Source organism: Heloderma suspectum, chromosome 4 (assembly GCF_057233095.1).
Source record: "Heloderma suspectum isolate Gila_16-S chromosome 4, 16-S_ref, whole genome shotgun sequence".
In the NCBI taxonomy this organism is placed as follows: Eukaryota; Metazoa; Chordata; class Lepidosauria; order Squamata; family Helodermatidae; genus Heloderma; species Heloderma suspectum.
This window is the reverse complement of record NC_139461.1, coordinates 26,547,054-26,570,949: the sequence shown is the minus strand read 5'-3', so window position 1 is coordinate 26,570,949 and position 23,896 is coordinate 26,547,054. Positions and strand designations below refer to the sequence as shown.

Below are 23,896 nucleotides of genomic sequence, written 5' to 3'. Positions count from 1 at the left end.
TGCAGTTAAAGTGCTGGACCAGTGCCTGGAGGCTGTGATGGGCTGGATGAGGGCCAATAAACTGAAGCTAAATCCAGACAAGACAGAAGCTCTGTGGACTGGTGGTTCCCGAGTGCGGGAATTGGGTAAACAACCTGTCCTGGATGGGGTTGCACTCCCCATGAAGGAGCAGGTACAGAGCTTGGGAATAGTCCTAGATCCATTCCTGTCACTGCAGCCCCAAGTGGGTTCCGTGGCCCAGAGTACTTGGGGCCAGCTTCAGCTGATCCGCCAGCTACAGTCTTTTCTGGACAGGGATAACCTAGCCACAGTAGTGCATGCACTGGTAGCTTCCCAATTATACTACTGCAATGCACTTTACATGTGGCTGCCCTTGAACACGACTCAAAATTGCAGCTAGTGCAAAATGTAGCAGCTAGACTGATGGCCAGAACAGCTTGTAAAGATTATATAACACCAATTTTAAAGGAATTGCTCTGGCTGCCAATACACTTCCAGTCAGAATTCAAGGTGCTAGTGATGACATTTAAACCCCTAAGTGACTTGGGACCTTGATTATTTGAGGGAGTGACTCTCCCTATATACGCCTGCCTGAGGATTGAGATCTGTCAGAGGAGCCCTCCTCTGTATCCCACCAGTGTGAGATATGCCCTATGGTGGGATGTAGGGGAGGGCCTTCTCTCCTGTGGCACCCCGGTTGTGGAATATCCTCCCCATGGAGGCCCAATTGGTGCAGACCTTCGTTTCATTTCAGTGCCAAGTTAAAACATAGCTTTTTACCAAAGTCTTTGAGGGCTAAATGAATTCCCTAAGTTGCACACTGTTTTAACTGTTTTATTTTTTATTTTTTTATGTATTAGCTTGTTTAATAGTTTAATATGCTTTCAGCTGTTTAAATTATTTGTTTTATACTGTTTAAATTGAATTTACCTGTACACAGCCCTGAGATCTTAATGATATAGGGCAGGATACATATGTTTTAAATAAATAAATAAAAATAATAAACACTATAAATCATACCGTCTGCTCTTTGAGTGACAGGGTATGTCATGTTTAAGGCTGTTTTCTTCTATCTGAAGTGTGTGGTTGAAGGATCCATCAAGCTCTTGCACCGTCACTTTGAGAGGGCCCTTAGAAAAGATTTATTGTTACCACAATATTTTTAAAAAATACACACTAACAGTAGTAATGTTTTAATGTAGAGGCAAGCAAGATAGGACTGTGTGTGTTATATTTGTATCCCCACCCTACCTCAGAATGGCTTTTTCACTTCACAGGCTAGACTGAGAGAAAGTAATTTTCCCAAGGCAACATCGGGTGGTAAGCTTCATGGGTAAGCAGAGATGTGTTTAGGCATGGAGTTCCCAGGTTCACAATATTCTACCCACTATACTAAATTGCCTCTCTACTGAGTCATGTGTGGCCCAAGTACCTTTAGCAAAAACAGGGAGGCACCGAGTAGCCAAAAAACAAAAAGGACACAAAATCACAGAAGTGCCTGTTTATTTTGTACCAGCCCATCTAATGTTTTGGAGATGAACTCCTTCCTCAGGAGCTACCTGCACTAGTCAAAAACTGCTGTTCCATTCCTTGTGCGCTCCTTATCTCACTTTTGTTTTTTGGCCAATTACCTTCAGTATAATCCCATTTCCACATTATTTTGTATTTTAAAAAGTAGATTTTGAGCTCACACAGAATTTTTGCCATCCCAGCTAGAAACAAGTAAGCCAGGAGATAACTGAGTTCTGCATCCACGTATCAGATTTTCTCAAGAGTTAACTCAAGCGAGGGTAACAGCAAAAGAGTAAAAAATGTGAACTATGGGCAAGATTCAGCGCCACACAAGCAGATTCCCACTCATGAAATGGAACTTTCCCTCCCTCTCCTCCTGCCTGCAGCTCCTTGTATGGGGGGCTGCATGGGGCAAGGGGAATCTGTTCTGCTGACGGATGCCATTCCATTAATGGACAGACACAACTGAATACAACTTTAGCTCTTATATTAATAAAACATCTCATATGAACGAAAACGATACTCAACATACATTAATTATATGCAATAAACAAATGTATTTAAAGTAACTGTGGGCCACTAACTCCTGTCTAACAGATAAGGTCCAGAACACCAAACAAGATGTTCATCTAATTCGATGGTAGTAACATTAAAAAAACCCAACTGCATAGCAAATATTTAATAATTGACAGATTTTAGGAAAAAGAGGAGAAAACAGAACGTACCACATATTTCTGCGTCCCTGGAGACGTATAGTCTTGCTTTATCTCTAACTCTAGTACATTTCGCTTTCTATTGAATGCAAAACTGCCATAAAATTTTACCACGCCACTCTGATCTCTGGTCAAACCAAATAGGATAATAATGGATATACAGATACACAAGTTACATTCCTCAGGTTTGCAGAATTGCAGCAGTATACCTACAACAAGCAAAACTTTCTCACTTCATGTAAATTTGTGAAGGAAACATTCCTGATGGTTTCTTTAATTTACAGTTGGATGTACAATGTAAATGGAGATTTTAAAATGCTGCACACTTCAATAACAATCCCAATTGCTAAAAGAGGTCACACAGCTTTTGCATTCAGAACTGTTTGCGTTTCAAACTCATACCTTGAAGTGGGAGGTGACGCGCAGTTTGAAGACCTTGTATGAAGCCCTGATCTGTGCTTATACTAATTAGAATTCATATATTATATTAGATTTTTTATATTGAAAAAGTTTAACACCAAAAGGGGGGATAAAGCTTTTTCCGATTTTACAGCAATACAGGAGTGACTTTACTAAGCTACATAATACACATTTTAAATTAAAAGCTAAACAAATATTTACACAGAATTTGCTTCAACTGACCGACCCTTAAAGTTCTAAGTTTTGTACTGCTTTTATTAAGAAGTTGAGAAGTGAGGAGAAACACAGCACACTTTTAAGACAATGATGCACCTTTACTACTGAATTGCTTGTGCGTGCATTTACTACAGGAGACCCTACTACAGGAGACCCTATTCACCATATAGGACTTTATGAAAAGTAACTTCAGGGTACGTGATTCTCCTTGTTGAGATTCTACTCCTGCATGTAAAAGATGTGCCCACCTTTCTGAATAGGGTCCTATGCAAATACCAAATACTGACCTGGTTCGCACGACAGCCCACCGTGGCTTAATTTACCTGTCAGGGCTGTCACATTGTGCCAGGCGCCATTTGGTCTAACCCGCAAATAACCATCACTTGGGCTTGCACAACACAAGCCTCAGGTGCCATGCAAAAATAACACCCATGGAACGCAACACGCCCCTGGGTAAATGAAGCCATGATGGGCTGTTGTGTCATGCAAACCAGGTCACTGTTTGTTTTTTGTGTGTGCATGTGAACTTCACTGTATCTCAAAGCTAAACGCAAGGTAAACTGAAATACTACTGAAAGCACAGATTTGTATTACTAAGCAGCTTTGCAACTGCCAACAAGTTCTGCACCACCCACATTCTCTTATTAATTATTAGAGTGATTGAACTTATTAATATGCAGTCCCAAGTCTTTTGTGCCACAATGGTTTGGAATTTACATCTGAGAATACATCACAGCGTGGCATTTCCCATTATCTGATTTGTGAACATTTCTGAAAATCCTCTGGACCCTTGTTGTATAGTTCGGCCTTGAATTCAACCAGAGTCACTGCATGTCTTTCAGAGGGAGCACATAACTACAAAACACTCCTCCCACAATACTGAAAATTAAACAAATTAGCCACAGTAAGCTGGACTGCTATGAATCGTTACAAAAGACAGACTGCAATTTGAGCAGATTTTTAAACATCAATATTTGCAATGCTTTAGACAAAGTTAAGGTTGTCTTTCCAGTGCATTTGTTTAGCAGGACTAAGGAATAGCTACTTTTTATCTTCATGGTAACTAGCCCGGAGCTAGAATGAGAAAGGATACACCCATTGCTTTATTAATGGCTGGATATCTTTCCCAGACACATTGGAAATAGATTTCAAAAACCCAGATGTGGAAACCAGCATCTGACTCCACATATGAGACTGGAACTTCTGGGATGAAGCAGTGCTGGCCAGACTTAATAGTTTGTTGAAAACCTACAACAAAGATAGCCTTAGTCAATATTCAAAACAGGCAAAGTGATCTTAAATCCTTAATAAATATCAGTGGCAACACCACCACTGTATGTATATAGATAATTTAAAGCAAAGTCAGATACAACCGAAGATGGTTCAGAGATTGATTTTAAATTGTACCCTGCCTGGGGGCTAGGGTGGGAGAACAAAATTTCAAACCATATCTCTTGCAAGTTATCTTGTCATCGCTCCTGCAACTACTTTGAAGTGAAGACACTTCACAAAATACATCAGTTCCAAGATACATCGTGTTTGCAAACCGAACGTAAGAAGTGCCTTGCTGGATCAGCCTACAGTCCATGTAGTCCAGCATTCTGTTTTTAACAGGAGCCAAGCAGATGCCTCTGGGAGCTCAAAGAAAAGCATTACGATGATGGCCTTCCCCTGCTGCTTGTCCCCAGCATCTAGTATTCAGAAGTATACTGCCTCTACACTGGAGGTTCTATTTATCTATCTATCACGACTCACAGCTGTTGATACTCTCATTCTCTAAGTGGCTTCCTTACAGCATGCATACAGCAACACAAAGCATGCTGATAAGAGATTTAAGTTTATTTAAACTGTTTCCAGTGAAAAACACTGGGAACAGATTGAATCATTTAAGTCAATGGTGAATGCCATCGTTTTTGTAAACTGTGGCCTGATTCCATGGCATGCTATCCAAGACACAAAGAGGAAACCTCGTTTTCCGGGTGTGGTTATAAATCAGCCCAAACCACACAAGTTGATTATGCAAACAGCTAACCATGCAGAGAGGTGCCCATGCAGTCTGAGCTCCAGAAACTGGAGTTAAGGCAACATGATGCAGTTATGCTGCTGACATTAAGCAGGTCTAGGCCTGGCTTGTGACGACTTCATCTGCGATATTTTGAGGTGGGGTACAAATACAACAGATAAATAAGTATTAATAGCTTGGGCCAGTGGAAATGTAATGCTGGCTCTGGGTTAACCATGGTTAAGAGGTCAGGAACAGGTTGTGGGATCACACAGTCATGCCCCAGAGAAAATTTCCACCCGAGTCTTGACTACAATTAACAGTACAAACCTATACAAGTCTGCTCAGTAGTAAGCCTCACCAAATTCAATTATTCCCCCCCCCCCAATTAGGTATGTATAGGATTGCAGCTGAACTGATACTTCAACCAACAGCAGTTGTGGTTAGGAATGATGGCAGTTGCAGTTCAATACATCTGAAGGGCACCAGGTTGGGAAAGGCTGAATGAAAGTCTTAACAGACTCCCTCTTAACCCGGATTTGTTAACCAACTTCAAACCTTGGGTACAAATCCTGGTTAAGTAGAGAATCGTGTAAGCTTTTAACTACAGTTAATGCTGGTGCAAGTGTATCCCTAAGCCACACTGAAGGTGGAAGGGGGAAATTCAGTCGGGGAGAGGGTCCATAGTACCAACCGCTTAACTGAGGATACAAATCAAAATGAATAAACACATACAGACATACACACAGCCAATGTTCTACCTGCGTCAGCCATTTTGTTTTATTCAACTTCTACAGATATTCCAATGTTTGAGCACATTTTATATGTAAGGCAGTTAAATGCAACCATTTTTAAAGGTCATTGTAAGTAGAAAATTTGAAATACTAATTTTAAAAGTAAAATGTAAATCTATCTCAGTAATAATCCAAACACTTACTTGTAACATGAACTCCATGCTTATTCTGTTTTCTATCAATCTCATGACTAGGTGGGCTTTGCACTGAAACATAGTGTAGTATTCCCATGATAACGTGTGAGGATGTTTTATAGAAAAATGCAGATGTGATGCAGGGCTGGAAAATTAAATCAAGATAATTTCAGCAGGGTTTTTTATATTGCATTTTATGGAAAAGTCCCATTACAGTTAACAGCAGGCTACAACAGAAAGACAAAAAGTAAAAGAGCCAGATGGGATTCTAATAATTCAAGTGTTGTAAACTATTACTTATAAATATTTATAATATTAAAAACAGAGATCGAGTAGTGTATTACACATTTCACTCAGGTTTTAAAAACTTCTGAAGGTTTGGGTTTAAAATTAAAATTTAGACACACTGCAAATAAATATATGGATCATTCACCCACTGCTTTAAAAACAGTAGCAGTTTACGTCTACGTGACCTTCAGTAGCAAAGTAATACACGGCGCCACTTCTACGTTTAGCTGAGAGCAAACTACTTCTGTTCCACTTTGCTTTATCATGCTGAGAATGGAAATAGTGGCTATTCCATATTCCTTTACACGGAATGCCTGAATACTATGGAGGATACGAACACAGGAGTAGCTGCATTACTCTCAAACCTCTGCTATGAGCCAGCAAGGGGAAACAGTGGTAAGCCTACAGGACTGACTTAAACCATAACTGGACACGTGCAAGCCGGTTAGTGATTCCAGCAGCAAGCCAGTGGTAAACAGCCAGAGTGAAGAAGTGTTTAAACAGCCTTTAGTTTTCAATTACAGTTACTTTAACCAATCAATTTCAAGGACATTGGGCACAACTTGACATTAAGCAACTTATGTTGAACAATACTGTTAACTGATGATGCTTTGTACACCATCGTCTAAAGATGGTTTAAGACTTAAGACCTAGTATTTCACCATCACTTAATGAGCAATAAACATTCTCCTTCCACATGCCTACAAAGAGTAAGCTTCCACTACATGTGCTCTATTTAACAAATTGCAGAGCTTGCTGAAAGCTGACATGCATCAGATATTAATAGAATTTTAGTAGTTGTGAAAGTAGCAGAATTTCACGTCTCCAATAAGATTATGTCCTTTTCATTGGAACAGTTTTTGGACTGCTTAACAGATATTCAGTTAATATATTCATTTAACAGTTAAAAATAAAAAACACACTTCCATTTTGTCATTCAAACAGGGATAAGATTTACCAGGGATGTGCTTTATGGGACCATTAAGTGGTGGAGGTAATTAAGCCTTTGGCCCTAGGTCTCATTACTCACCCAAAGTGTGTGTGTGTGTGTGTGTGTGTGTGTGTGAGAGAGAGAGAGAGGAGAGAGAGAGAGGGTATTAATGGTCCTATAAATCAATTAACTGCCTAACCAAACATACTTGTCTTTTTCTTTTCCTCCACCAAAGATTGGATGCAGTAAGACTCCACCAGTCTTTAGTTCATACAGCACTATTTTGTCTAGTTCCTGAAATGCAGAACATATTAATATTGCAAATGTGTATTGGGTTACAAAGAAAAGAGCAACTGTAGGCAAGACCATAGCTAGCGATACAGTGGGCATATGAGAATCAAAAACATATTCCTGGGGATCCAGTGATGATTTTTTTCTTATGCATGTACCCACCACAGGAAGGCTGTGCATTTGGATCATGCACACTCCCCCTTTTAACCCAAGACCCACTATTTCCCATTGTAGATAAGCACTTTCCTCAAAAGCTCGTTGGGGTTCTGCAACTTGAAGATTCACAGTGGCAGACAAGCTGTCTGGAAAAGCAGCTTTGCTACCACTATTGACTGTCCCTGAAATGTGGGAGTGTTGGGTCTGATCTAATACTAACACACATACTTTCTCTTCTACCCAACTCTTGAAGGTATAGGAGGCCCGTGTTTCTTCCATCTATTGTTCGGTACTTTACTCTCAGTGGACAGAGTGAATTTATACTTGAGAATCAGACAGTGGTGATTTCCAGGGCTGGGAGCATACAATGCAATATTTCCATAACATGTGAAGGTGTTTAAAAAATGGAGACTGGATGCAGGGCTAGAAAATTAAATCAAGATCATTTAAAAATAATTTATTTTGCCTTTTATAGCAAAACCCATCACACTTCTTGATAGAGACTATAAAGATGCTTGAGGAAAACAACCTGATAGCCTGGACTAATTAAAAAATCATGCACTTGGTAGAAGGGTAAAGCCCTTACAAAATAGGCCCAATTCTTACTGAGGAGGAAAACCAGTGTCTGAGCTGTACACTGAGCTATAGACTCCAGGTGGGAGCTCAGTTGACTGAATGGGTGCATTACCTCCTTGATCCAGTGACGATACTCATTCACACCAAAGGTTTTCTTCATCCAAAGACCATAAATATAGCCAGAGATTCCCTTCAATACCCACTCATCTGACCTGTAAGCAAAAATAAAATAAGAATGCCATCTCTCTTGATTCACAGATTAGTCTAAACTCAGAAATAGCAGCTCTTGCTTGATGCTTTCCTACTATAAATATTTTAGCAGCCGACACAACCTTGGCCAGATATCTAAGTAAATAAAAGACTGATGAGCTGTGAACTAATGTGTGAGTCCTGGCAACAAGTGAGTCTCATGAAAATCACAAACCTACTGAAAAACTGGACAACTTTGCCTCTGATGGTTACATTTAAAATACTTCTCGTGGTTCTTCTAATGGCAGATTCATTTTAAGTCACATCTGATAAAGAGTCAGGACACGCCTATAAAAGCTTACACCACAATAACATCCAGACTAGCAGCAGGAAGATGCAGGTTCAGATCCCTACTTTGTTTTGAAGCTCACCCTGTGCACTTCAGTCAGTCCCCATCTCTTAGACTAACCTTGGACCCAGAACTATCACTTGACGCACAGGTGGACTCAGTGGCACAGAGCACCCTTTATCAGATTAGACCGATATACCAACTACACCCCTATCTGGACAGAGGTAGCCTAGCTATAGTTATCCACGCTCTCATAACCTCTCATCTGGATTACTGCAATGTGTTATATGTGGGGCTGCCTTCAAAAATGGTCCAGAAACTTCAGCTGGTTCAAAACAGGGCAGCAAGACTTAATGAGGCCTGGCCAACTTGATCATATTATGCCAGTACTCTTCCATCTGTGCTGGCTGCCAGTCCCTTTCCAGGCCTGATTCGAAGTGCTGGTATTAACATTCAAAGCCCTAAACAGTTTTGGGCCAGCTTATCTGAAGGATTGTCTCCTCCCATATGTGCCTGCCTGGACCCTAAGTTCACCTTCAGCGACCCTTCTCTGGGAGCCCCTGCCAAAGGAAGTGAGGTGGGTGGCTACCAGGAAGAGGGCCTTTTCTGCTGTGGCACCCTGGTTGTGGAATGAGCCTCCCAGAGAGGCTCACCTGGCACCTACGCTGCGCTCTTTCCGGCACCAGGTGAAGACCTTTTTATTTTCCCAGACATTTTCATCTTTCAGCTCTGTTGTTTTAAATCTGTTATTGTATTTTAAACCTCTGCACTGCTGCTATGTTTTATTGTGGTTTGTACTTTTATATTGTAATTTTAAGCTTTTAAATTTTATATTGTATTTTATTATGCGTTTTGCGGTTTTAATTGTTGTGAACTGTCCAGAGAACTTCAGCGACTGGGCGGTATAGAAATATAATAAATAAATAAATAAATAAATAAATAACCTCATTGGATTATAGTTGGGAAGAAATGGATGGTCTTGTACAACGACACAGATGCAGCATTTTATCTATTAGAACATACAGGTCATAACTGTGACTAGTAATAGTTCTTCTACCCAGGTTGGCTAAAAAAACCCTATATTTTGCCACCAAAATCAGCTTCCTATATGCATTTGTTCATGAGTTACTGCATATCCCCATTTGTGTATCAGTCAACTTGGAAAACGGCAGCTACAGAATTCATGTACCAGAATGGGCATGTCTATCAAGTTAAATGTGTTCCTACCTTTGCAAATTTCAAGGTTCTCTGTACATCTACTTTTTTAACAGGGGTCTACAGCAGGTCCAGGACGATTTCAGCTTCCCCCTTTCCAGCAACAACTCTGCGCCACCCCCCACCCCCACTCCTCACAAGGACCCTTGACAACAGCTCCCCATAAAGAGTAAGGGGCTGCTGCATATATGCATAAGCCTCTCTGAAACGTAGTCTTCCAAGCGTCACAGGACTCTCAGTTTTTGCTACAACAGCAATGTTTTTGAGATTCATTTTAAATCTCTTTTTGGTGTTTATTAGTTTAATATGTTCTCTGGAAAAAGGCAACTTAGGGCACAATCCTATGCACGTTTTCACAGAAATAAGTCCTACAATTCCCAGAGACCCAACATCTAAGTAAATAAATATATATAATGGAGGGTGCAATCCTATCGGCATAGGCGGCTGCCTCCGAACTCGGAGGTGACTACCTATCCAAAGCAGGGCAGTGTCCCCTCCGCGCTTCAGCTGCCCTGCGTTCGTGGCTAGACCACTGATTTCGGCTGTCTAGCTGTGGGAAGGCGGAGCGGGGGGTGGGGACGGGGACACCGGATGACGCATAGGAAGCATCGGAACGGCACTTCCACCCTCCCCACCCTACCCCCAGGAACGCCCCGTTTCCACCGCTCTGCACTCCTCTTACAGTGCGGAGTGCAGGGCCGATCTGCGTTGCCTACGAGGCAGCACTGGAGGAGGTGAAGGTCAGTTCTCAGGGAACCGACCTATCCTATGGCCATCTAGCCGCTGACTAGTGGCCATAGGATTGCACCCTAAGAGTTTATAAGTTATGTCATACATTTAAGAAACCCAAATTTTTGTATGACTGCTGTGATGGTCACAATATTGATCTGCATTATGTTTAACAATACTAAAGTTTCACATACTCATAGGCAAAATTCTACCTATGGACTATATATTTTAAGATATACTCACCAAGACATTCTAGATATAAAACAGCCAAAGAATTGCTGAGCCAGAGCCTGAGCCAAACACCTCCTGGTCAGTGGGGTCTCATCTATTATCATTGCACTGTGCAAAAGGTTTGTGCTAAATTAAAAACACAAACAAGCAAATACACAATGCTGAAACAGAAACAATTCAAGAGAATCAAGCACACCACTCTGCCCATTTAAATAAGTAAAGCAAAATGTATTATTTATTAGTAACATTTTATATAAGATGTACTTTTCTTTCTTTTTTTAAGCAGCAACTTTACATAGCAGTTGCATAGATAAAAAACCTCCACCTTCCCCCCCCCCCCCCAAACTGGCAACAGTTCAGTGTACTACATCAGAGGCAACTTCTGAAGCTGAGCTGCAGAACCAACTTCTCTAAGCACGGTTTCAGGAAAGCGGTGTGGCCCAAAAGGTCCCCCATTTAACAGCACACAATGCTTGCCACATGCACTTTGGACTATAGCCACAAAATTAAAACTGGAAGCATGTTAAAAGTAATCAACATGAGCAATACCCTATGTTTCTAAGCCTGGCTACATAGGACACTAGTCAATTTGGAAATCATACATATTAAAGTTACTGGGACTTAAAATGTAAGCAATGTGTAATTTACAATTCTTACCACATCAATACACTCTGTGCGATTGATACCAAAGGTAACCTTTCTATAAGCTGATCTAAAATCTGGAAGGACTGAGAGTCTACAGTTGAGCTTTGGCCACAGTTTAGGCCCAAATCTAACACTATCCTTGGGCCTTTGCACTTCAGTGATGGTTATGAGTTGCCTTTATAAAAAAAATAAAATTCAGCATGATATATTTGCATATCTGCTGACATAAAACATCTAGCGATTTTGAGGGAAATATCTCTTTACCACTAATGTAATGCTAATGATGTAAGATGAGATGCAATGGGGCAGTTTGCACGTAACAGCTAAACAACCTATGTGCTGTCAGGGACAAGCGGAAGAGAGCAGGTACTGCTTTAGCTCCTAAACAACCCCGCAGTCAGGGTTTGCATGTCATGCTCAATAACCTATGAACTGTTTTACTGTTTTTTGATTGTTGTACATCGCCCAGAGTGGCCGGGTGACCGGCCAGATGGCCGATTAACAAATTTAATAAATAAACAAAATAAATAAAATGAACGAGCCGACTGTACATCTTTTAGTAAAAATGAAAGTGGCACACATGCAGGAGGCAGTGCACGCGTGCGCTCTCGCTCTCTCTGGCGTGTACACAACTACCCATGGGTTGTTTGAACCATGGGTTGTCATTATGTGTGAACCAGGTCAATATCTCTTTACCAATGATGTAAGATATAATGAGATATAGCAGATATCCGCGCATTTATTAAACCACTATATTTTAGGTAAGAGTCGTATATACTAACCTAAAAATGCTCATAGAAGCATAAGCAGCTACTTCAACATAGGCCTCGTCTACAAAAACTGTTTTGAAACAGGAGTAAGGGTAGCGACAGGTAAGTATCTCTTCATAGAATTCAAACACTTCATGGAGATATGATGTCGTATGCTTGAGAAGTGGGAGAAGCTGCGGCAAACAAAAATGAGTCACCTACAACAAAGAATAAAACTTTAAAAATGTAAATTAGCAAATAGCTAAATATTAACATTTGAAATCTTAAATTCTGCACAAGGGAAATATTGAGGAAAGTAATTTTGATTCTGCATTTGTAGTATCAGGCTTGTCAGACAGCTGGGAGCTGTACAATAGCAAGAGTAGATGGCTATCTGCAGCTTCTGGCTATGTGATTTGACTGCAATGTTACCAAACCTCCACAGCATTTGAAACATAGGACATGGGAGTTAATACTAGGCTTAACTGCATGGTTTAAGGCTACAGACAGCACCTTATCTGCAATAAATAGCACCACAGAGTAAGCTTTTGAGTACCACATTGCTCCCAATCATTGGAACTGACTGCAAGTTAAACTTAAACTCGTTCTTCAAAAGGTATGGGAGCAGACCTAGAAGAAAAATGAAATATTTACAAAGCAAAAAGCAGGACAAGAAGAAATAGAAGTGTGAGAAAGACTGACATTCCAGCTTGATTCTGGCTGTCAATAATCTATTTTAGCTCTTTATCCAAACCTAGCCTTGAAAACTCAGGGTACATAACACTACATTCAAAACAAAACAAGATAACCAATTTAAAATTCGTATACGATCAATATCACAGGAGTGAAATCTTAATTATCACCCAAGAACTTCAACCAAAATATGAAAAATGTCACATAAAATCATGTGAAGAGTATTACCTCATGCATGTATGGATCAACAAGAATTTCAAATGGTCCAATAGCCAAAGAGATGTTAGATGCTGCAGTTGGAATTGCCAGCATGTAATGGAAGGTCTTTTTTCTCATATCATGAGTATACACTGTTTCCACTAAGTCTCCATTTGAGACAGCCACCATTGTGGCATCAACTGTATACTCCAGTTTCCATGTACATAGTTCGGAATATGAATCAACACAAGGAAACCAAAATCTAGAGATAAAGTTAGGACATTAAAACCAAAATCTAGAAATAAAGTTAAAAACAATAAATTGAGACTACACTCCTAAAATGCTGTGTTACTTCACTTGGAGGCATTTTAGCCCTTAACTTTACCAAAATTATACAATTCTGCCAGTAAAAAAATAGGTAGCTTGGAAGATGTGACCCTCCCCAAACTGCCAAAACTTCATTCTACCATGCGCAAAACACAATGAGCTACAAAAACCTAGCCAGTTTAGGACTTTCATGAGGCTTCCACTCTATGTTAAAAGCTGCTGTCATGCTCAATAAGATGTAGCTCTACATAGGATGGACATGTGTCCTACTTTATAGAGGACAGATGTCTATTTGGAGGGCTGTCCAGTCCAGGTCTGGTACAAAGATAAAGAACTATAAGAAGTCAGGAGAGGAGGGGCCTTGAAGTTGGCCATCAACAGTTAGCACCTGAACAGCAGACTGAGCCGCTAGGCACACAGGTCACCAGGTCACAGCCTTTCCCATTATGGTGAGATACATTGTATTTCCATTTAAGTTTTAGTAATTTTTTCTAAATCTGCATCCATACATATCAATTAACATATGTAAAATTTATGCAAATTGATATCCTCTCTTGATTTCTTTTTTGGTGATGCATGTCCTCTTTTTTGGAGATGCATAAGTGGTAACCCACAGCAGTAAAAGTCTGGCTAGTCTAAGATATTTCTTGAAGTTCCACTTCCTGGTAAAGCTTTAGGAAGTGGGTGACACTGACTGTATGTGTGTGCAGATTTGGTTGGGTCTTGGGATAAAACATCACAACCTAGGGCCAATCCCTTAGCTACCCTCTAATCCTATGACTTATCTGCCATCAAGGTGAAGATGCATCTGCGTTACTATTTTATGTTCAATTAGATCTCCTCCTTTCAAGGAATATTATTCCAGACTTTCTGGGTTTTGGCAATTTAAAAGTTTTTTTTAAATTTTACTTTATAAAAGGAATCAAGGAAACATTGAGAGATCAGACAGGTAGAACTAGTATCATCTTTTACTATAGATACAATACCAACATCTGTATCAGTTTTATTTGCATTAGAGGTCAAAACACAGATTTGAGTCTTTAATACTGAAAGTTTAACCAAGAGGAGAATGAATGCAACTACCACTGATGTTGAGATGTTAAGAGGTGCCTTCTTTTATAACGTTTCCCATAAATTAGTGCAGAAATGTAATTAATTAATTAATAGAGACAACTATATAAAGTAATGACCTGCTTCACATAATCAAAACAAGCCACTGTGGCTTGTTTTAATCCCCAGTGTGTGCTGGGCTCCATTTCCCTAATCCAAACCTGGGCGGGATGGCTTGTTGGAGGGTGAAACAACCCCCAAATAACCCATGACCTGCTGTTGCCACCCGGGTTCAGACGACACAACAAGCCACCCCCAGGCAGGTAATTAGGCAAATGGCACGCATGCCAGGGATTAAAACAAGCCACCACAGTGGCTCGGTTGATCATGTGAACTGGCCCATTGTGTAAAGAATATGCACATTTCTATTTTACTGCCTGTTCATGAGTTGAAAAGCTGCAATTGGCTGTGGATTCCCGGTATACATATCATTATTTGTTTTCTTCCTACCCATGTAAGGAAAGTGTCATGTCTGAAGTGGTCCTAAGATACTTCAAAGTAACTGTGAAGCAAAATAAGACTAATATCTAATTGTCACAGCACTTTGTGATTACAAGGCCTATGACATTTTAATGAAGCTTGCACTAACCAGGTGCTATGTGCAGGTACTATGAGGATAAGACTGAACAATTCTCACCTTGTAGAATTTTGATATCCACAAGAGAAGACATGTGCTCCTCTCTCTGCCAAGCTGCCTTCCACATTAGGTACCACAAAATGAAGGCCTCCTTTTGGCTGGTCCAGAGAAAAGTTGATATGTACCTTTAAGACTTTTAATTCTGCAACAATAAATGACAAATTTTAAAGATGTATGCATTAACTCATCCTCAGAATAAACATGGCAAACCCAACCTTAATATTCAGCCTTGCATCCTGTGCTTGTAACTTTCATGTTCCAAGAAAAAAGATAAAAAGTTGATGTTGCAATCTTTGAAGACAGTCTAGGAATCCTGAGTGAAACAGGATTTTCTATTTTTAAATATGGTTATTGAAAACATTTACAGATTATTTTTCTCTTGATATAGTTTTTTCCGTATACAGAAAGTAGTTTATTGTGCTTGAAGAAACTCCAAGAACTTGTCATAAATCCCATTAATCTAATGGTTTGTCTGATCCACAACTCAAGATCAAAAACACTTCACCAGCATTGCAGTGTCACTAATCCACTGCCAACACACAACACCATACATGTAAAATTATCATAGGCTGCTAGCAAATCTACAGCACCTTCATTTTAAGAATCAAGAGGGTCTCTATACTTTACCATCAACATGTTTCCAAAGCTCTGATGGCACCTTAATACACAGCTCTCCATTTCCAGCATCTGGGTCCACAGCACTGACTGCAGCAGCATATGCATTGGAAAAGTAGTTGAGATTTCTCCTGCAACATGGAAGAACACCATGGTCTCCTCAAATTCAAATTCAAGCTGGGTTTGGAGTGAAAGGGATTTCACATGCTGGAGACAGCACCTCCCACCCAGAACAAGTTTAAAACACAGTTTAAAATAATAGTCTCAAACAATGATCACTCAAACATTGCATACTATAGCAGCAGTACTGCTGAACCAGAAATGGTACTCAACAGCCACAGGACATTTGAAATGGATACATTTTACATCCCTTTTCAAAAGCCACAACAGCTGTACAGCTTAGACCTGATTGGGGCAGTCATTCCAGAACCTTGGGATAAAGATCCCGTTTCTTGCTCCATGTTTCCGAGGGGCAGGCAACCTGGCGTCCTCCAGATGTTTTGGATTACAATTCCCATAATTCCTTACCATTTGCCATGCTGGCTGGGATTGATGGGAGCTGTAGTCCAAAACATCTGGAGGTTGCCTACCCTTGACATATCCTCACTGCATGTGGCATGGGGCCTGCCCTGTACAATGTACGCAGAGGCTGGGTATGTATGGCAAGAGGTGGCCTCTGAGGTATGTTGGTTACAGGCCAAGAAGGGCTTTAAAAAGGCAGGAACCATCATCATCAGTTAGACCAGGAAGCCAACTTGGCAGCCACTAAAACTGCCACAGAATAGGCTGAATATATTTCTGCCTCCCCACATCTGACAAAATAATGATTTTCCAAATGACTACAGACTGCCTATATGATTGAAATCATTTTTATTGTGGTGGTAATCTTGTTGACTTGGATTATAATATATAATATATTGTGCATGTTATACATATAGGTTTTTCTTTTGTATATTATAGTTCGGAACAAAAATGCATGGAAATTCAGAGTTAAGACTCAGCCAGCCAATTCCTAGCCACAATGAATCCCATTCATTAATGCTAACTCATCTACATCCTGTTACACTCTAATGGTGGTAATTTCACAGTCAATTGAGTTCCTTGCCTGGGTGGCTTTACAACACACCTCTAACAATCTTTTAAAGGGTGATCTAATGAATAACAGAGAATACCTTTTTTTAGTCTGGGTCCTACAGTAAATTTTTTACAGAACTAGTTTACAAATATGCTGCACCCTTCCTTTATTTAACATGCTTCAGCTCCTCTCCCAAGATATATTTTACAATTACTTATTACCTACAACAGCAATAATATCATGTTTGAAATAACTCAATGAAATTCAACTATTTAAAGGAAGGATAGCAACTGAATCTTTTCTCCTTTGACTTGAAGGTTTATTAGGATTTCCATTACAGCTTGTTAAATATAATATGCCCAACATGAACACTATCCACAAGGTTCAAATGTAAAAAAAGAAATCACAATATTTTCTTTCTCATACCAATCCATCCACCTCAAAAGTTGCTGGGGGACTGTACAATTAAAGGGGTTGAGCAAAAAACAAACAAACAAAAAAAAACCCTCACAAAAGTCAGACATGACCTCATTTTAAAGCTTTCCTTCCACATCTCATTCCCCTACCCACCACATACTGAGTAAACATTATGCTCTTTGGGCATTTATCTTGGTAAGAGCGTACACTGAGTATTCAAGGATAGTTCAGGGGCTGCAGAACCTCAAACCTGAAGCGCAGACCTAATCTCTCCTACCTCTTAGGGACAGCATCCTGGAGCATTGAGAATAGATGTTAGTCCAGTTTTTAGCTCTGACAATACTATGGATGGTGCTCAAGTGGCAACTTTCCTGTATGAATGAGCCATTCCAAATCAAACATTGAGCAAGGAGTCATCAAATGAGATAATCAAGTGATGATAGCAAGTGATGGTCATTCATGTGTACATTAGACCTAGCTTCCCAATCTTCAAATTCTGAGTTGTCTAACCTATCTAAATTTGAAGGATCAAGGCATGCCACACCAGCTAAATAGCAACAATACTGCCAAGAGAATTCCCACTAAACTTGTTGTTAGAACTGCCACATGCCAGCTTATCTACAGGAATCAAAAGACAGCCCCCCAAAGGTAATTACTTCTGGAAAATCTTCAGGCTCAGATGTTGGAGAGTCTTCAGCCAAAGGGAGCTGCAAAATTATTATTCATAACACATCTTCATTATACACATTTGATACACAAACCGAACAGTCAAGAAGATGCTCTCAACAACTCTGAACATTTGTAACAGGACCCAGAGAAAAATGCAACCTCTAAGACTTACAGGGCCCAAGCCATTTAGGATGCAATCCTATGCTACTTTAGACAGAAAAAAGTCCTACAACTCCCAGCATTCCCCAGCCAGCATGGAGAATACACATCACTTGTATCCTTAGTGATTTAGAGGTATGGGGTGCTGGTATGCTGCATTCCCAGTGAGGAACCTCCAGGGGAAGGCGTGCTACAATGTAAAAGGTCTCAAAGTCAATGCCTGGTATTCCCAGTTAAAATTTTGGGTAGTGGTACTGGGAAAACTCAAATGGAAGAAACTGGGTCGAATGCCCCTTAAGGATCTCTTGGCAAAAATAATCAACTAAGGCCTAACTGCTTTCTCAGGACCATGCCTACATTGCCAGTTACAGCATTTGCGCAAAATCTTCTCAATAACCTTCCACCATCATTTACATTATTACCAGAATTTCAGAAAGAGTCCAACAAGCTTGACTTGGTCACCTGAAGGCTATTGGCATTAGAAGTACCAAAAATTGGACATCCTGATTAAAAAAATATCCACAGTTTACAACAGTGGTTCTATTATAACATGAACTTGGAGATAAAGCTGATTCCTGTAAGTTATTAAGGGCGCCATCCTATGCACGTTTAGATAGAAAAAAGTGCTACAACTAGGCCTTGAAGGACTTTTTAAAATCTAAATATACATAGGATTGTGCCCTAAGTATATGATGTTCCAGTAAAAGTGGTCTAGCTGTACATTTAATTCTTTCCAGAATCAGACGCAAACCTAGCAAAAATAATTCATCCCTAAAGCAGTTCTTAATTTGTGTCTTTGTCCTAATGGTGTATTCATCTTTAAATCTTTTAGTGATTATGGCATATAATGAGCACCAGAAATTATAATTAACACAACGCTCATCTTCGATATTAATTTCAGGGACACTAATTTCAACTCACTTTAAAGTAAATATGATACAGGATTTTTTCTGCCTCTGATTAACACTAAGGGACAGTTTTCTAAAACGTCTGTATTTAGAGGGAACTTGTGGTTAGATACTAAATACCAATGTATTCACAGACAGGAACAAGCCACATTTTAAGTAATGAAAGATAGACTCCTGAGCATAGAGGCTAATATTTTACAGAAGCCATTATTTGTTTTGTTCTCTTTTTCACATGTGAATTGGTCCTGCTCAAATATGTGATTCAGTGTAAGAGGAATCTATTTAGAGGACCAATATGGTGAATAAGACATTTTATGGGTATGTTTGTAAGTAGAATATAAATGGTTATGTCTGGGGACTACAGATCTGGGCTTAAATCCCTTGGCCATATATTCATTCATATTTAACACTAAAGGTCTGTATGACCTCCTGACCTGGATGGCCCAAGTCTGACCTAAAACTAGCAGAAACCTGTTAGGAAAATCTTACAGAATGCTCAGGTTAGTTTGTCAAGACTGTGCCCACTGATCCCAAAAGGTTGGGGACCCCTGGTCAAGAACATGAGGTCTGTGTGTATACATCAAAGTATACTTTAACCAGGGATACTGTTTGCTAAGATAGATAACTGTAACTGTTCTTGCAGAAGCTTTTGTTTTGAAAGAAGGGGAAAGCTTTCCTTAGGCCATGCACAATCAGTGCTACATTTGGGAATAAGCAAAATTAAACTAGACTATTCCCACAAAACTATCATTTGAGCTAGTTAAGCAGTTGGGGACTCTTCCACACTTCTTAGTAACAAAAACCTAGAGTTAAAGGGCTGCTCTGATGAAAGTAATTTACACAAGTTCTGTGTAAATTCTGTTAACTAAGATGTGAGGCCATGTCTGTGATCACAGTAGTTTGTCTTAATATGACACCCTAGCCTCTACCATCGTCCCCGCCCCCGTAGCAGTTAATTATGTAAACATCTTCAGTATGCATCCATAACTGTTTTATGCCTGGCAATAAATCATCCAATGATATATGGGGAAAAACAACAAAATTATTCACAGCCTGACTTAGTCACAGAAGGTCAGTGCTGCTGAACATTGCATATAATCTAAAATGACACACTCTTTTGCCATTAGTATATTTTTCCAACTTTGAACTGTAAGTTCAAGTGACTGTAAGTTCCTTCAAATCTACTTACTTTGTGGGAGGCGTACGAAATTATAGTACACCTTGAAAAATGAAACTCTTATAGTAACCTTTCTCTCCTTCACCTGAAAATGGCAAGCAACATCGCTGTCTTTCTCATTACATGGATGCCTGTGTATCAGTCCAAAGGCATTTTGCCAAAGGTATGCACTAAGACAACTGAAGCAATTCAATCAGAATTATATATAAAACAAGACTGATAGTATCCTACCAAGCTTATCTAAACAGGTTAAGAATTTGCATTGTTAACTTGTTGTTCTTTGTATAACATGCAAAAAAAACACAACCCAGCAGAAGTTATACCTTTGGGGGAACCAATACCTTAGCGAAAAAGTATACCATGTAACTTCCATGCTCTGCTTGTGAGTTTCTTGAAGAACCTGGGGCGGCTGAGCACTGGGTTAGATGGATCTTGATCTGACCCTGGCAAAGCAATTTGTATGTTCTCTTTCAAGCTTTCAGGTTTGGCATATTAGTCCAGTTCAGATGCAACACCAAACTGTGGTTTGGCACCATGTGAACAACTTTTGTGTTCACAGAGTCATTCCTTTACCTTCCCTCCTCTTCACACTTGCTCCAATTCCCTTCCTTACTGCTGGGTTGGCAGCAAGCCAGAGTTTGCAGTTATATCCAAACAGGGCAAACTGTGGTTTGTATAAATCAGAACTGCAAACTACGTACAAAGTGTGGTTTGCAGTTCTGGTTTGCAGGCATCTATGGTTTACCCAGTTTGGATACAACTGCAAACTCTGGCTGGCCACTAACCCAGAAGTAAAGGAAGGAATCAGACCGCATGTTTAAACACAAGACTCATTCATACAGCGCCAAACCATGGTTTGGTGTTACATCTGAACCAGCCCAATTGTAGATTGCTTATTTCCCAAGATTTAAGATGGCAAGGCCTCAATATTATTTTGTGTCAGTTCAAAATAAAATGAATTACTTTTCTAGCCCATTCCAACCCTAAGGTTTAATTACAATTTTAGAAAACCCAAGATCATTTCCCAATAAAAGTATCCAAGGAAAATGCACACTAAGATCTCAGCCATCTTGAAACTTAACCATAGCAAAACATTTCCGCTTAAACACAAGTGTTTTGACACATTCGCAAAGGGGGCTTGAGCTTTTGCAAGTCTCTTGGGAAAGGAAGTTCTATAGCTATGAAGTAGCCACCAACAATTCCTCCCTATGATCCCTTGCTATCCAAACTTATGACATTGATGGTGGTAGTCTAAGTTATGCAGAATATAAATGCAGCTGTCTCTTTTTGCCTGACGCACAGTAGTAGGGAGTTCAAAAGCTTACAAACTCTCACCTGTAAAATTTAGTACATTAAAACCCATCTATCTATTGGGCATTTCTCATTCTCTGGAATCAGCAAGGCAGTAATGAACTATACCAAAAGTGGAAGACAAGTGTTGCCTGAGTACTTCTAAACAATCTATGGGCTATCATTTTAAATGATTCAATTAAATTTATATAATGTATTACCAAAACCTCAATGTAGGCACATTTTTAAGATACTGCAGAAAGTGTATGATAACTTACAATTACATAACAAATAAATAATTAAATAACAAACAAGTGCTATCACCATTCAAAGGAAAGGCCATCATGAAAATTGTCTACCAATGCCCTATTATTGCAACACAGCAGAACCAAAACAATCTAAAAAAGAAGCAACTGTGCCCCTAAATTGCAGCCTCCCCAATTGGCCAGCACAGATTAGTCAATTAAAGATTTAACTGATACAGCAACCAATTAAACTAACTGAAGCTTGCAACCCCTTTTTAAAGATTCTTTTTAACCATGATCAGATTTCAAGCTCTACAACAAAACCCTGAAGATATCATAAGTAGGGAAGAGCCATGCTGAATCAGACCAAAGGCCTATTTAGTCCAGCATTCTGTTAAGTGGCCAACCAGCTGCCTGTGGGAAGTGCACAAGTAGGACATGAATGCAGTAGCACCCTCACGCTTGTGTTCCCCAGGACTGGCAATGAGCGGCACACTGTCTCCGATACTGAAGGTAATACAGAGCCATCAGGACTAGCAGCCACTGATAGCCTTCTCCTAATCCCCCTTTAAAGCCATCCAAGTTAGTAGCCGTCACTACATCTTGCAGTAGCAAATTCCATACTTTAACTATGCGCTGTGTGAAAAAACATTTCCCTTTATCTGTCCTATGGGTAGAATCCAGTGGTATCAAAAGCACTAATGATGTTGCGCTAGTGTAAATTAATACTAGCGCAACGTCATTAGCACTTACTAGTGCAAAGGAAACAGGTGGCTTGATGTGCACTAGCGCAACTGTGTTAGTGCTAGGGCTGTGACAACACTGGATTGTACTCTGAATCTCCAACCATTGAGCTTCATGGGATGACGTTGGGTTCCAGTATTATGAGAGGAAGAAAATGTTTCCCTGTCTACTTTCTCCACACTATGAATAATTTTGTACACCTCTATCTTGTCTCCCGGTTCATGTCTTTTTTCTAAGCTAAGCAGTCCCAGATGTTGCTGACTTTCATCCTAGGGGAGTTGCTTCAGTCCTTTGATGATTTTGGGTGCCCTTTTCTGCACCTTTTCCAGCTCTACAATATCCTTTCTGGGGTGTGGTGACCAGAACTGTACTCAGTATTCCAAGTGCGGTTGCATGATAGATCTGCAAAAGGGCAGTATGATACTGGCAGTTTTATTTTCAATTCCTTCCTAATTATGTCCAGCATGGAATCTATCTTTTTTCACAGCAGCCATACACTGGGTTGACATTTTCATTGAGCTATCCACTGCAAACCCAAGATGAGTGACCACCAGCTTGGATCTCATCCACATATACATGAAGCTGAGATTTTTTGCCCCAACATGCATCATTTTACACTGACTTGCTTACACTGAACTTCATTTACCATGCTAACGCCCATTCTCACAGTCTGGAGAGATTCTTTTGGAACTCTTGGCAATCCCTAAACAATTTGGTGTCATCAACAAATCTAGCCACCTCACTGCTCACTCCTATTCCAAATCGGAGAAATTCTTAAGATTCACCCTTCATTACCTTACTTTCAGCACTTGTTAAATGTGCTACAATCTTGTGTTTAAGGAGTACCCATGATTTGAAGCCTGCTTTATATCCCAACATGAAAAATATTAATAATGATTCTAGACAGATTAGCCAGTATGACACATTTACTTACTGTTTTGACTCATGGTGACAGACTTCCAGTGTGGGATCATTATAAATAAAAGCTGCTTCCAGATCATTGACCCTCACTCTGTATATCCTACATTGTTTACTGCTCAGCTTGATTCTATTCAGGTTTGCAACTGTGGGAAATATTGTCAGCTCTACGTAGCCCTACAGATTTAAAAGAAAAACATTAGGAATGCATATACATATTATTATTAATTGATGTATATACTGCTAAACATATTTTATACTTCTCTAATGATCACTATATGCTTTATATTGAAGACATATATACCTGAAGTGATTTTTTATAACATGGAATTAGAGCCTCAAAAAAACTTTCTTTCTGTATCATCTGAAAGGTTAATAATGACTAGCTTTCCCCAGGTCATTTCTCATACTGCTTTTTAAAGTGCACTCTCCTGTGTCAGAAGTCAAAAAAGCAACAAGGAAGTTGAAACATATCCTTTGGTCAACAAAGGAAGTCCAACGTACAGCATGAGACACTGTACACTGCTGCATCGGTCCCCTTCTCAGAGGCAAGTGTATACACTGCTACTCTTTT

General features: G+C 39.8%; 1 protein-coding gene across 5 annotated transcripts in view; it reads right to left on the bottom strand.

The window, feature by feature from the left end:
- The window catches only part of TAF2 (TATA-box binding protein associated factor 2), a 96,761-nt gene that overhangs the window by 67,621 nt on the left and 5,244 nt on the right, over window positions 1-23,896 (bottom strand). For 4 of the 5 annotated variants that reach the window (XM_084848893.1, XM_084848896.1, XM_084848895.1 and 1 more), the window contains exons 3-14: window positions 23,339-23,499; window positions 15,733-15,851; window positions 15,106-15,247; window positions 13,062-13,293; window positions 12,174-12,358; window positions 10,759-10,872; window positions 8,146-8,245; window positions 7,219-7,304; window positions 5,801-5,936; window positions 3,955-4,109; window positions 2,238-2,352; window positions 1,021-1,130 (exon numbers count right to left, since the gene is read on the bottom strand). In XM_084848893.1, the coding sequence (XP_084705019.1) occupies window positions 1,021-1,130; window positions 2,238-2,352; window positions 3,955-4,109; window positions 5,801-5,936; window positions 7,219-7,304; window positions 8,146-8,245; window positions 10,759-10,872; window positions 12,174-12,358; window positions 13,062-13,293; window positions 15,106-15,247; window positions 15,733-15,851; window positions 23,339-23,499 (1,655 nt within the window). The remainder of the gene's footprint in view (window positions 1-1,020; window positions 1,131-2,237; window positions 2,353-3,954; window positions 4,110-5,800; window positions 5,937-7,218; window positions 7,305-8,145; window positions 8,246-10,758; window positions 10,873-12,173; window positions 12,359-13,061; window positions 13,294-15,105; window positions 15,248-15,732; window positions 15,852-23,338; window positions 23,500-23,896) is intronic. The other variant, XM_084848892.1, reaches the window with a different exon arrangement.